The following is a 15,095-nucleotide window of genomic DNA, read 5'->3' as shown; positions in this document are numbered from 1 at the left end:
CGATTTTAATCACGATTGTTGCATCAATCATAGACGGTCATGATTGAATAATCGATCCTCTCTGGTTCGAACGTAATGGCTTCTGTCGTGGCTGGTGCACGCCGGTTTACAAAGCATTTTGATGCATGCCACGTCCCGACCCTATGCATGCATGGTATCACGAACTGCAGAAACGTGTAAATCCAGTAATGCGGCAGCCAAGGCCACATTAGACAACCGCCTTGAAGGTTAGACATAAGAATATAAATTTTTTAGAAGAAAGGAATAAAATTAAACTCGTACTCAAATAATTTGCTGATTATCTAATCTAAAAAGAAATAACCATTAAGCTTTCAAACAGAAAGTTATTATCCTACTAAGAGTACTTTGGACCATTATTTTACTTTTTTAGATATAAAAGAACTTACTATAGAGATTGGCCAGTAAATATGGTATCAAAAATAAAATCATCATGTCGAAATTAGCCAGAATAAAATTCCTATGCTAACGTGGCAATTAAGTGCCACATATGGAGTATGACCATGACATTTTGCATGCCTATGCTGATGTGTTGAGGTTGGCTAACTGGATGGTGATGTAAGCTGCTAACTAGATCATGATGCAGCAGGCACTGGTGACGTGACACACACCAAACCAAACGGCTCATATTTGGGTCCATGGGTCGGATCTTGGGATTCTAAACCTGGATCCGCTAAGCTTCATACCAGATCTGTATCGTATCTTGCGGATCGAATCTGGTTTTGAACCCAGATTTGCTAGGGCTTTCTTCCACGTGATGCTCCAAATTGAAGCCCTAGCGCCTAGGTGGCACGCCCCTCAGCGGTAACCAGCGAATAGTGGCAGAGTTTGGGCCAGAGACGGCGATGACTTCGGTGACGACAGAAAGGGATGACGAAGAAGGGCCCGAGCCGAGGACGGCCTGGACTTCTGCTACTGGTGTTGATTGTGGAGGAGTCGTCAGGGCTTCGAATCTTGCGCGGCACCTCTCGGTGGAGAGAGGGGGACGACGGCAGTGCAGTGCTTTTCATTGGGGTCGTCGAGGAGAGCAACAACCTTCATCTGGATGGTGTTGTAGATGTGTTGTAAGAGGTAGGGAGGTGGGTTCGGGTATCCAATCGAGCGGCGAAGGGGCGGAGTTCGATGAGCGAGCCGACGACGAGAACTCTACCATCGAAGGGCAGAGCTAAGCCCAAGGAACAGGAGCGATCGAAGGGCGTAGATATTGGAGATCAGCACTTCAGATGGGCACGACGGTTGCAGATGGATGAACCGGGATTTGAGTAATTTCTTTTTCTGATTTTTTTTTGCTTTTTTTGTTTTGTCTCTCTCTTTGTTTTTGCCTTTTTTTTCGACCTTAGGAGCGATTCTTCGAAGGTGAGCCTTGAGACCTGTGTCAGTCGAGATTGGAGAGTACGAATCTCAAGCTGAAGTTGTGGATGGACTGGACTGTAGTGGAGAGTCAAGGTTTGTTCTGTTCCCAACTGAGGTGGGGTAGAGGAAGTAGAAGGAGAGGGAAGAAGATGAGAGAAGAAAATATATTAAAAAAAAGAAAAAAAATGTTGCATTTTCATAAATTTTAGGAATAAGCTTATGTTAGCAAATGTTGCATGATTTGGCTAAATGGCATCTTTCATGAATACTATATTGTGTATACATGAATTATGATGATGTAGAAAAATTGAATAAAATGAAGTTTGTAGCGTGATTATGGATTTTGCACAAAATGATGTCATTATTCATCTTTCAATCTAATTGCGAAGTATGGTTTACGAAAATTATGAAATGATTTATAAACTCTCAGATTGCTAGGTACGACTCTCGCTAGCGAGTAATAATAGCTCGGCATATGATCCTGCCAACAGGTAATAGTAGTTGGCATATGATCCTGCCAGCAGGTAATAGTAGTTGGCATATGACCCTGCCAGCAGGTAATAATAGCTGGCATATGATCTTGCCAACGGATAATAGTAGTTGGTAAAGATTATAGCTTTGTCACGGGTATAATAATGGCCATAGCTACACTTTTATTTGAGAGCATGATTTTCATAGCATGAAATAATGACAGAATTTTATAATGCATATCCATATTTATAAACTTACTTAATTAGGCATGCATTGCTTTATGCCTGATTTGGATATATAGTATATGAAATGCTTTACTTTGTTATAATTGTAATCTTCTTTAAATAATGCATTGGCATGAAGAATTGTATGCTTGATCCAGTAAGATAGTGCATGGTAACTTACTGAGCCGCATAGCTTACATAACTTTTTTTATTTTCTTTCAGGTAAATAAGAATGCTAGGAGTAGAAAGCTTGATGTTCTTTAGGGTTTGGGAAAAAAAATATTTGAAATGTTCAAATGTTTAGAGCTCTGTATCGTTCCTTGTTGATAAACATTTTATGATTAAAAAGTCATTTTTGATATGAAATGTAAATGTAGCTTCGTGTTATTATGGCAATGGCTTGTAGCAGCACGGCCATGTCACGGGCCGGATTTGGGGTGCGATAGTTATTGTAAATTATAATGATGCTATGGTGAAAAAGTTAGGACAAAGCAATCATATTAAGCAAAATAGTGAAAATCTGATGCAACATTTCGTTGATAAATGAAATGAAGTACATTCCAAAATCATGAGAGGAAGTAATGTTGTTATTGATTTGAATCATATTATATGACGAAATATCGTATTAAACTAATATATGGATCCGCTCTATATTAAGAAAAAAAAAATTGGTTGGATACTGGTAATTTTATATAATAACTATGATAACAGATGATATCTAATAGTGGCTGTAAATTTAAATATACATTGCATCAATGCATGTATAATTAAAGGAGCGGAGCGCCTCTGATGTCACTACAACAGCCATCGTTGCAAATAGTATTCAAGGTGGCATGGGTACGTAGAACCTCAGGGCACGTAGAATATGAATGCCGGGGTGGCATGGGGGCATCAAGACTCATATTAATCGACTGTTCTAGGTCTTTTTTTTTTCCTCCATGTTTCTTTACTCTTGAGATTCCAGACTAGCTCCTGACACCGGGGTGCTTTTCATCGAACCCAAAGCGGATCCCCGGCGTCCTGTCGAGGATGCGCTCTTCGATTTCTATCCTCACATCTGCAGCTGTTACAGATGCTTCCTTTGTTTTCTTCCCTGTTTCTTATAAAGCTGGTATTCTCATGCTAGATATGCGGACGATATTAAATAAAAAAACTGTGATTCGCTGTAAAAGAACTAAAGAAGTTTCTTTTTTCTTTTTCAGAAATACAGTATGAAGTAGTTAAAATCAAAATATTGGAATAGATCCTTTGCATATCTGGATATTAAAGATTTGTCCCTTGTAGAAATCTCTTTTCTTTTCTTTTTTGTTGAAAAATTCTTTTGTGAAAACTCGGTGTCTAAGGATGTGCATTCGATTTAAGGCACCAAAGATGTCAGTAAGCCAAACCATGGCCCTATTTATTATTACAATGGCCTTTCAAAGATCTTAAGTCATCGAACATTTGTTCTCATCATAGAACAAGAATGTCATGATGTAAATCCTGGATCGAATTATCTCAAGATGCTAGTGTTCCATGCGCCATACCCTAGTGCTCGAAGCACATTAATTCCAAGGAACTGGGAGCTGTGTGACGTACAAGTGCAGGTCGTACATCAATACTATTTTATTATGAAGGATTTGTAACTGGGCCACGCTAAGCTAGCTCGGTCTTTAAGCTGCCGGCCGTTGCCTAAGCATGCCTTGGGATAAGAATAAAAAGGGATATAATCTCTTCTAATCTCTTTTATGCGATGGGCAATATGGGGCACGGCTCCTATTTATGAAGCTTACATATGCTTATTTCTATCTTCATGTTTGTTGATTTGCGGAGTATGCTATTTATTCCCTATACGGTTCTCAATCATGGATTTGGATGAAGATTCCTGAACCTCCTACAAGGAAAAGCTCTTAATATAAGAGTGCCAACCAGCTTAGTTAAAAAGTTATTGTCAACATATATATGCAAATAGATTACGAATTAAGTCTGTATGTGTATGGTGGTCAATCGCCGTCATTGATAGATGCTGGGCTCTAAAATTAGACTCTCCAATGCTAAGGAGAAATTATAGAAAGTATAACAGTAAGTAATATTTGAGTAATTTCACTGAATTTGTTAATCTATGCCAGGTTGAGGAGCAGATCAGAACTAAAGACTGTTTTCTCTAGACCTACATGATTTGGTGTATTTTTAAGGTTTGGTGACTGCGCCGTACATAGCGATAGTGGCACCTTAAGCCAAGCATGAGTCGCACCATGCAAAACAATACACAACGTAGACAAAATAGTTGCAAAGATTTGTGCAACGAGAAGTCCCTAAGGTGCAAGAGGATCACATAACAATGTGCTTTTATAGCTTAATAATTTCTGCGGTAAAGATACAACATATCAAGCTGGTAAAACCCTTAACGACCAGATAATCTAGGAATAAATATTTAGGATAAGGCTACCTATTCCGTAGCTAATTACCTATAGAGCCTTTTAGAAGAAAAAAATAATTCATCATTAGTCTTTCCAAACTAATAAATTATTTCAAATTAATAGACCGTCACGCTTTTCCTACCTTTGGGTCGAGAAATGTTGACATGGTGCACATGATCTAACTCCATTTAACTCTCACTAACTCTTCTATATTGCTAGTGGCAATGCCCAATTCTCGCATCGAGCAGATACGTAAATAAGAAAATTGGTTAGTGCAAACTCACTATAATCTTAGTTGTAAATAATTCTTATCTTACTATATATATATATATATATATATATATATATATATATATATATATATATATATATATATATATATATATATATATATATATATAAAGGTTGGGGGAGACCAGTTGGCGTGAATAAGGAAAAGACTGATAGGACACGACATAACAATTTCCAACGTCTCCAGCATAAAGTTGATCCTGGGCTGGGCTTAGACACTAAAAATATTCAATTTTACACCCCGGCCCATGATCGGCTCAACTCTAAAACACCTCCAACCCCAAACCCGGCAGGTTCGACACATGTCCAAGACCCATCGCCACGTGTCCCACTAACACCACCATCAAACGCCAAGTGTCCCGCTAACACCACGCTAGAGACCTCCAGAACAGGAGGAAGGAAGGAGAAACCCTCAAACCTCTCCCAAAAAATTCTCATCAAAGACTTCTCTTTGCGTTACCAAGAAAGAGAAGGCAAAGTAAGCTGAGAATGGCACAAGATACGTTGAAGCTTGTTTCCCCATGCATCGACCACGAGGGCCGGCTCCCCCGGAAGTACACCCGCGACGGCCAGGGCGCCCGGAAGGACATCTCGCCGCCGGTGGAGTGGTACGGGGTTCCGGAGGGGACCAAATCTCTGGCCCTCGTGGTCGAGGACGTGGACGCCCCCGACCCCTCGGGCCCCATCGTCCCTTGGACCCACTGGGTGGTGGTCAACATCCCTCCCTCCGTGAAGGGCCTTCCTGAGGGCTTCTCCGGCAAGGAGGAGGAAGTCGGCGGCGACTACGCCGGCATCAAGGAAGGCACCAACGACTTCAAGCTCCCCGGGTGGCGTGGTTCCAAGCCACCCTCGGCCGGCCACCATTTCCGGTTCAAGCTCTATGCCCTCGACGACCTGGTCCATCTCGGCAACAAGGTTTATCTCTATTTCTAAATCCAAAGACCTTCCCATTTATTTAAGTCCTCTTAGGACGGCGGGGCGTTGAACCATCTCAAGTATTGTTACTTAATTGGGACGTTGCTTTTTATTTTTTTATCTACCATTTATTTCCGTTCCACCATCTGTTATAGATTGTGCTTATTAATTATTTCCCATCATGGATAAGTTGCAAATAGTTTTTACAATACTTGTCATTATGATGATATATCCATCGGGCAACCCTTGCATGCGCTGTTAGATTTTCCTTTTCTTCTTTTTAATGAATCTTTTGTGATGGAGTTGCATTTTGAAGACATTTTAGTCCGTTGATGTGCATCAAAATCTGTGCCTATGAAGTGAAATCTTTGTAGCGTAATTTTTTTTTGTACTGTGCGAGGTATGGGTACGTGCACAGATCTGGAAGCATGAAACTCGAGCAATTTTATAATAAAGAGGTGTTAATTATTTTGTCGAAGATCTGACTGGAACTGTATACTATGACTTGAGCATTGTGATTAAAAAGAAGAAAAAAAAATCGTTTCAACTCCTCGTCTGACAGTATGCCTTATTAGGTCCGAAGAGAGAGAAGAATTAATGAGGAAGAAGAAATCATAACATAATTAAAAAGATCTTTGTCCCAGCTATTCTAGATCTTGAGTTTATGAATCGTTCGCGGCCAAGATGAAGAAGAATCCATACGAGAGAAAAGACAAAAAGAGTTTATTGGTTATAGTTGGGAAATCCTTAAGACTATATGGGTAGAATATTGGTATTTAGAGAATTGTCACAAAACAATTCCATGGTGTGCGTTCCAGTCTTTGGAGAATTATCCTGAGACAATTTAATGAACAACCTAATTCAAACAACACTTTTTTAGCATAAAATTACAATTTTTGGCTAGTTGTTTGCATAATTCAAACCCCCCTTTTTGACTTGTTGCTTATGCTCGTGGCAGGTAACGAAGGATAAGCTGTTGGATTCAATTGAAGGACGTGTGTTAGGAGAGGCAGAACTGGTGGCCATCTATTAAATCCGCTGAAAGAAACCTTCTGGTCTTTTCCTTATTTAAGCTTGATGTGTTCTTTTCTCTCTCTTTTTTTTGGTGTCTACCATCCCCCTCTTCTGTTATGCTGAACATGTGCTAATTTTAATAAGGCATGCTTTGATCGCAATGTGTTATATATTGATCCATTTGCAGTTATTCCCAAGACTTTTAGACTCATCAAACTTTTAGAAATAATACAAGGTGGAAGTATGACAACAAGGGATCGGGACTTGCAGCATGTTTTCCATGACCGAGGAGGGTTGTACAGTTCTGAATAGTTGCTACAGAGGAGGGCTGTACAGGATAGTTGCTCCATTATTTATCTGTCTCGGAGATGGATGGTTGTGGTTCATCCAAGGAATTCGATCATGGTTGTGTTCGGTGCCAAACATAGGGAATTGCACGATGAGGAATAATGGTCTGCCTTTGAGATGGATGACATGGCGGCTATCTAGAGTTGTACAGCATTTTGACTTGCGATAATACAAATCCATAGATATATTAAATACTATTTGTTGATTGTTTAGATAGTCAGTGCTCCATAAATCTTGATCAAATAGCTTAGTTCACTAGTTTGGCATCATTGTTGTGGTGGTTTGATGATGTACAATAAGAGGCTGAAACTAAGATGCCGGAAGAGATTAAAAAAAAGAGTTCAGGAGAAAAATATTTTTATTGCACTTCATTGTATGGTTGTACCTAGTAGATTTGGTGAACCAAATCTATTTTGTGCCTGACCTTTAGGTCTGAGGCAGTGTGATGGACTGAGTGCAGCCCGGTAAAATGGAATAGCCCATTAGACTTATATTCTCTTGAGAAAATTAGAAAAAGCAAACAAAAAGGAAGACCTGCGGATTAGATGCCACAAGTGGCGGGTCGTGAGTTACGCACCGACGGTTGTAGCCTTTGGACTACTCATCGTAGAGGAGCTACGTTGCTATATATTGCAGTGCGTGGCCGATAACCATCGGACAGACTGGCGACAAGGATTTAAAGTCGAATTGGACAAAGATTGCGGTGTGATTTCCGTGACTTCTATATCGTCATTTGTGATGATCTAAATCGATTTCTCAATTTTGGATAAAGATATTACAATGATATTACCTTGTTGTACTGCAATTTATGTGTGCCCACTATCATAAAACTCCCAAGGCGATGACTAGGTCACAAAAGCTCAAGCTGTCCCAATGTATTTGTAATGCTAATAGTTTCAAGTAGATTTGTGATTCTTGCATAAAGGTGTAACGTGCTGCTTAGTATTATTATTATCAAGATGGATAATTTATACTGTTCTAGTATCAATATATCCAAAAAAATTAAAGAGTAATATAACTTGGAATGCCCTTGTGGCAAGCAGGCAAGTCGTTTCAAGGAGGCCATTCAGTTTGCAGCTCCATTGGCTTCTCAATAAATGTGCCTCACAATAGAGAAGGTGCTCCTTTTCATTAGGCTTCAGATGTTCTGTAGTAAGGGATGTGTACCCACATCCCTAGGTTGCCTTTGGATCCAAGCAATCATAGTATTAGAGTCGCCCTCGATAAGAATGGAGCTGGCTCTCAGGGTGCATCGAGCGTAGCTGATGCCTGTCTAAGCGGCTCTTAATTTCGCTCTAGGAACCACGGTGTTGAAGGTCAGACTTTCATCTGCATCTATGAGTCTAGAATTTGGGTCTCTAATCATAAATTCTGCTCCGTCTCTAGTGCTATCATCCAACACACAATGTTTGAAGTTTACCTTGAGAAAGCTCGGAAATGAGGGCTCTCAAGAGATGAACACTATCCCAGTCACTGCAAGAGTTGAGGAGGAGTCCCGCATATCCAAAGTTGACAGAGATGCTCAAACAATATACAAGTGGGAGATCTCAGTGGCATGTACAAGAGCCCTTATTAATGTGAATATTGGCGGTTGGTTGCTCTCCCCATATATCCACGTATTTCAGGCCGGCCAAATATGGTAGGAGATATAAGTAGCAACAATGATAGCAGATCTAGATGGCTTCCTGGTAGAGCTCCTCTGAAAGTAGTCCAAGAAGATGTCAATAGGGGTTGCCGATTGAAGCACCTCTAGGGGGGTGCTAGCTAGCCTCCACACTCGAGCTGCTCTCTCATACTGGAAAAGAGTGTGGTCAACAGATTCCTCCACCTCACAGTCGGGGTAGGTCAGTGGAATGCTCAAACCTCTTCTAATCAGAACACCCCCAGTAGGAATGCGACCTCAGGATAGCTTTTAGATAAATAGAGCAATCCTTGGATAAACTCGGAGTTTCCAGATTCATCCATTGCCATGCCTCTGTGTAGGTTCTCTTCTAAAGAGGGAGGTGATAGAGGTCTCTGACCCTCACACTCGTGCTGCAGGTAGATCTCCAAACCCTCATGTCGAGCGCATTATGCCTAGGGACTATGAGGGACCACATTTTCTCAGCTAGATGCCCTCTAAACAGCTATGTAACCAAGCTTATGTTCTGCCTCCTCTTCTCGACAAGGAATAGGTCGCAGACTCGCATACTATCTGCCATCTCAATGTTGATTATGGTCAGCCATTGTCTTAGGAAAAGAGAGAGCACCCATGCAAGTGTCCCTCATAACTGACACACTCTGATCATTCACGATCAACCATCTTATGTGGGCCATCACCATTGGGGTATGTGCACAAATCGCCATCTAGATAAAAGAGTTGCTCGCCACAAATTGAATCTTGTCTACTGAGGTCCATGGCCCATACTTAGCCCTCATCACACAACTCTAGAGAGTATCAGGCTCGAGCAAAAATCTTGCAGCATATCTAGCATTCAAGGCCTCTATTCTGATCAACAAGAACCGAATGCAAAGTCTATCATCTTATAACAGCTCTTAGATCCAATCTCAAGCAACCAGGTGCACTCCGTGCCCACCTCCGTGCGTGCCCCTTAGAAAGTTGTGGAGCAGCTGCTCAAGCTTCATAAGAGAGGCTCTTGGCATGATGTTGTTAGACATCAGATAGACCGGCATGGAACAAAGAACAAATCTCACCAGAGTCAGCCTGCCCATCATAGAGTTATAAGGCAACATGAACTCTTGATAGCTATAAGATTCCGATCTCTGAAGATCTTACATGAACTCTTTAGCTAAAAGGGTGTTATCTGTGATACTCCAACCCCCCTCAAAGGTCTCCTGCTTTGAGCTGATAAGTTTGGGGAGGATGGGCTTCATCTTGCACACCAAGATCCGGGCAATTGCCTTGCACAAGGTAGTATACAGATTGATTGGCTTGTTTCTGGTATAAGTATTGGGATGCTTAATTTGGAGATGACTTTTAGGCAACATTTGGCCAGTTTTAGACAAGTATAAGATTTTAAATAAGTTTTTTGCCATCTAAATAGCTTTTTGAGATTGATTAAAAGAAATACTTTACAATTTTTAAAGACAAAATTAGTGTTTGACGGAAGTGTTTTCACAAGATAAAAGAAAGGAAGGTCAACAAGTATTTCAAAACATGTTACGAAGTCTGGTTTCTAGCTGCCTCTTTTGTGAGAATTTTTTCTTCAAAAAATAAAGAAGCAACACATGAAATGGAATATATAAAAAGGATCAGATAGCTACTTTAGTCAAAGCAGCTTATACTGAGAATAATTATTTCAAGAGTAGGCTGACCTTAAGTTCTCGCTTAATGCCCATCCTTAATTTCCTTTATTCGACAAAAAGGCTGTGAGCTGAGAGTTATAAAAGAAATTCTAGAAGTGAAAAATGGCATAGTCATTCTGAAAGCTATAACTATTCCTATTTCATCCTTTCTTATTCCTAAAATAAATGCAACTTTATTCATCGAAAACGAAATGCCATGCGAAATCTTAGGTTCTTTAGAAGTTGGTCTGGTGGTCCTACGTTCATCCATCAATGCTCATCAGGTTTTACTGATGAAGCATCTCTGCCAATCATTCCCGTCCCACCAGTCCCTCCTACAATATTTATTCGGTTAACAAGCCAAATGTGTGCGTATTCATTTCAGTGACAAGCTCAATAGTCAAAAGGCCAGAATGGAGCCAAGAATCCATAGTTTCTAGCCATGATTTAAGCCTGTTGCCACGTATGATGATTTAAGCTATGTTCGGAGGAACATATTCATCATCATTGCAGAGAACAATCACTGTTATAATAGTCCACAAATTTTGATTTTCTTCTGCACTGGGCCAACCCCACAACGCTGCAAATGATGGCCAGCATTTCTCCTTACGCCGACGATGCTATTAAGCTTGCAAGATCGCATTGGAAACTAACCATCCTTACAGGGTATATCTATAATCAACGTAGCAATTGGTCGTGCATTCCTTCATTTGTGCTGCGCCTGCATTAGTTCTTAGGGTTTGTCAGTAGTACATGACCATTTTTTTGCTCAACGATTTACTGCTGTTTATTTACTTATCTTTATTCTTCTTCCTACTTAGACCTACTTCTCTTTTGTTTTATTTAATTGATTATTTTCATGGTTGAAACATCATGACTTTGCAGCAGTATTTGAAGATCTAATCACACGTATAGTCATTAGATCTTCGATTACTCCAACTCTAGTGATGGTTTTTCGTCAGCCCACTTGCCTCCAGCATCATCATCGCTCACCGACGCTCCTGGTGATCGATTGTTATGTGACACTTAACTGATGATATCATACCTAATGAGAAGGACATGCATGGTGGTTGACATAGTGGCCTCCTTGCCGAGAGGTGAATACATGGACCCATCTCAGTGTTTGCCTGGCCGCATGAGGCGATTGAGATGGCAACTTCTCACCTGTAAACTGCGACTACTTGAGAAATACAAGAATAGTTTGCAGAAGCTGTTAAGAGATGTCCGACTTTGGTGGTTGAAGGATGAAGTACATCTACCTTTTTTTTTCTTTGGGTAAATAAGTAACTACATTTCAAAGCTGTAGTGAGAGCATGCAGCGCGGCTAATGCCACCTTATTGGGTGTGTGTAACGGATGCCTTCCTTCTAAGTTTAGATCTCATGACAAGATTCATTACTAACTTCAGCCATGAAGGTCCACAAAAGACAGCTATGTTGGACTAAATCGAGTTCGGATGGAAAAAGGCAATACTTTTTTTGAGAGAGAGATAGTAAACGGGAAAAGGCAATGCTTTATGCTCTACAAGCTCACTAAGTAACAGGAGAATGCCTTACGAAGTCCAATGGACCTCCCTGGAGTAATGCTTGGTGATTCTATCTTTCTACACCTCTCTGGGGTCCACGAAAAGGGTCTCCGGCGGCGGTGCTTTAGTCCAGACATATAGGTCTGCTCCTTTCTTGCTGTTGAGTGCTTTGATGCACCAAAGATCTTCTGAATATGATAACAGTTTCCAGTGAGGGATGTAAGGCCTAATGGCATCTCGGCGTCCAACCTCTGTGACGATAACTTTACAGTCCTTGCACTTCGTTGCCATGTTATGGACATGGTGACACAAAGATCGCATGAGAGACTCGGATTCTGGTCCCTGAGCATGCAAGCCATACATGAAATAGAACCCGAACCAAGAGAAAATATTAGGCAGGACTGGAATTCCAAGTGAAGGAAGTAGTTGATCCATCCACCTCGAGGCTTTTGACATTAAAACACAAGCCTGATGAGCTCTTCCGACCTTCAACTTGAATAGTGCAGCAGAATTCCACACACTTAGCATTGCCCAGCTCGTCGGTGCTGATGTGTCGCCATCCAATAATCCCTCCCATGTTTCCCCCAGGGGATATGCGACGAAAGTACCCAAGCTTAGCTTGTTTGCCAGTATGCTATCTATGTCTTGCGGGAAGAACTCGCAGAAGCTCATGACTTTGCGGTAAAGGACCTCTGCTTGTTCTATATCGAGCTTCTTTATCTCCACACTCGAAGAGATGTGAATCATTCGATTGCCGACTGGATTCACTAGTATTGTAGGTGTTCGGAATTTAATGAAGCCAAGCTTATCTGTGAAGAGCTTGACCGAGGCCTCGTTGTCTTTCTCCGTGGCCATGTATGCATAATCTACAAGGTTGGCTACAAACCACCGTTCCATTCCGAACACCAGGCTTGAGCCAATCCCTCTCCGCCGGTGTAGAGGTGGAACTCTGAGACCAAGTATATATCCGACCTTAGCTAGGCCCTCCGGTGAGCCACCGACTCTGACGACCTTTATAGAGCCACAAACAACTCCGACCAACTCATTTCCGAGTTCAGCCACCTAACATATAGCCATGAGTTAGAGATGATGTCATAAGAGTACTATGACCTACGAACTAGAGAAACCTCAGCTAGAGGGAGAATTACCAACATCTCATATGTCGGGCTATTGCGGATCCTGCAGAGAGGATCACTCAACACGTCGATCTTGAAGAATGGGCTCTCCTCCGGCCCTACGTCCCAGTTTCTCTCAAGCTCTTCAAATCTCTCTCGATCTCTCTCCCTGTCATAGCTTCGAATAACAACCTCGTCACTCCCAACTCTTACTGAAGACATTCAGCACTGCTAAAGAAACCTTGCAGCCTCTGGATCTTCTTTGTTACCGCCGGGACATCCATTCGAATCAGAGTTATGCGTCCTTTTATACACCTCAAGGAGTAGAACAATCATCAAACTCTATCACGATGCTCATAAGGACCTAGTGTGAGAGGGTGATAAAAGGCCACGAACTAAATATTTGGCCAATGCCTCTGTTGATGCCAAGTGCACCGCTGCCGCAGCCATAAGATTGGATTGACCCGGACATGTGGGGTCAGGACACATATATCAGTTGGTTGAAACAGTTGAAGTAGAGGAGGAAGGAACGGGTACTTTCTCTGAGAGTGAGATCTCATAGGAAGCCATGGAGTGGCCATCCATAAATTATTTGAGCTTTGCGGGGATGCAGCCATTCTCTCAGCCCCCATGCTATATTATGGCTTTGCTTTCTCTTTTGTACTGTCCAGGATTCCCCTTTGTATTGCATGTGGCCAGGGTGGTCCTCCACACGAACTAGAGCTCCCAAAGTGTAGTGCCCACTACCATGACACTTAGCTTTCAAGCCACTATAAATAAAACAAATAGAACATGAAAGGATCCATTACAAGCACTTCCTTAATTTACTTCCTTCTAAGTGCTTGTCCCCTTTCATTCAAAAAAAAAAAGAAGTGCTTGTCCCCCCAATTCATCCATATCCCCCCCCAAAAACTGTCCTTTTCACCATAATAACTTCCATATATCTCCCATGCTGCCTTGTTGGTTTATCTGTCCTGTTCAAACACTTTCATGAAAATACAAAAACGGCACACGAGTCGGTGTTCGGCTACCAATCCATGCATGTGGAAGACATCATTTCACACTTAATTATGCATTAATATTGTCGAGCAAAACATGGGATCCAAAACGCCGAGCAGGATAATATATAGAATTGAGAAAGAAAAAGAAAAAAAAATTAAACACGGAGATTTTACGTAGTACGATAATATACCAACATCCACTGGAGCGAAACGGCTGTAACTTTCACACTCTCACAAAATAACAAGGATTACAAGATATTTATAGTTAAACCCTAATCCCAGAGTCCCAACCCCTATCAGCATCCCTGGTAGAATAAAACACTACATAATTATCTCAAAGATAAATATATTCTGTCGCTTCGCTCCGCTCCATTAGAATACCAGTGTGCCACTCAAATAAGAATATCACTTAATATAAGCCACTTACTTAACAAATATAACTAAATATAAGCCAGCAGTTTGATTAATCATTCATTTTCCCTTATGCTATTTTCATAATTATGATTGCAAGAGGCCATAACAACAATGAAGTAACGTTCTTCTTTTTGGAAAATAAGGTTCCATTGCATTAATTCATAGCTAAGTGATACTTTCTTCTTCTCTTTTTTGTTTTGTTTTGTTTTGTAATTTGTTTGTATATGTGTGTGGAGAAGATGGTAGTTATTAGCCACCCCTTGGATTTGAGTCTAAACCTCTCTCATTTTTGGAGCAAACACTTAAGAGAAAGAATTGGTTGGCATATTAAATGTTATAACACTTAAGAGAAAGAATTGCTTAGCATATTAAATGTCATAACTTATACTTTAAATATGTGCCGTAATTATCATTTCATCAACACACATGTGAGTACATACGTGTGCACGCACACTTGTGCATGAGTTTCATGATGGTGTGGACAAGACGATGCACCTAACTTAGTGGAGCGGGCATCAATTTCTTTGTTCATCATGATTGTCATTAATAACCATGTTGTGCAAACTTGGCTTTGCACTCCTTTGTTCTCATCATTCAATCGCAAAAGCCTCTCTATCCATTCTTTTGTAACTATCATCTTTTAGTTATGTATGCTATATACTCTTGGGCTGAGAAGAGGCAGGTCCCCTCCCAACTAATTAAGAAATCATTAGTTAGCTAATA

At 40.9% G+C, this 15,095-nt stretch overlaps 2 protein-coding genes across 3 annotated transcripts; one reads left to right on the top strand and one right to left on the bottom strand.

The window, feature by feature from the left end:
* Window positions 1-5,158: 5,158 nt before the first annotated feature.
* On the top strand, window positions 5,159-7,230 carry LOC103718152 (PEBP (phosphatidylethanolamine-binding protein) family protein). Of its 2 annotated transcripts, XM_088703492.2 has the most exons (3): window positions 5,159-5,671; window positions 6,630-6,726; window positions 6,873-7,230. In XM_088703492.2, exons 1-2 carry the CDS (start codon window positions 5,246-5,248, stop codon window positions 6,702-6,704), a joined length of 501 nt encoding a protein of 166 aa, XP_088559618.1. In that variant the 5' UTR covers window positions 5,159-5,245; the 3' UTR covers window positions 6,705-6,726; window positions 6,873-7,230. The 2 variants fall into 2 exon arrangements, with proteins under 2 accessions (XP_088559618.1, XP_008805061.1); XM_008806839.5 differs by lacking the exon at window positions 6,873-7,230 and having other exon boundaries at window positions 5,160-5,671; window positions 6,630-6,853.
* A 3,798-nt stretch (window positions 7,231-11,028) lies between these two features.
* On the bottom strand, window positions 11,029-13,523 carry LOC103718146 (putative N-acetyltransferase HLS1-like). The gene is made up of 2 exons (XM_088703491.2): window positions 12,991-13,523; window positions 11,029-12,904 (listed from the first exon to the last, which is right to left on the bottom strand). The coding sequence occupies exons 1-2, from the start codon at window positions 13,177-13,179 to the stop codon at window positions 11,921-11,923; spliced, it is 1,173 nt and encodes a 390-aa protein (XP_088559617.2). The 5' UTR covers window positions 13,180-13,523; the 3' UTR covers window positions 11,029-11,920.
* Between the last annotated feature and the right edge of the window lie 1,572 nt (window positions 13,524-15,095).

Source organism: Phoenix dactylifera, chromosome 8 (genome assembly GCF_051530095.1).
Source record: "Phoenix dactylifera cultivar Ajwa chromosome 8, Ajwa_hap1_PhDact_Kaust_v1.1, whole genome shotgun sequence".
Lineage (NCBI taxonomy): Eukaryota > Viridiplantae > Streptophyta > Magnoliopsida > Arecales > Arecaceae > Phoenix > Phoenix dactylifera.
This window is presented reverse-complemented; position numbering and strand designations above follow the sequence as displayed.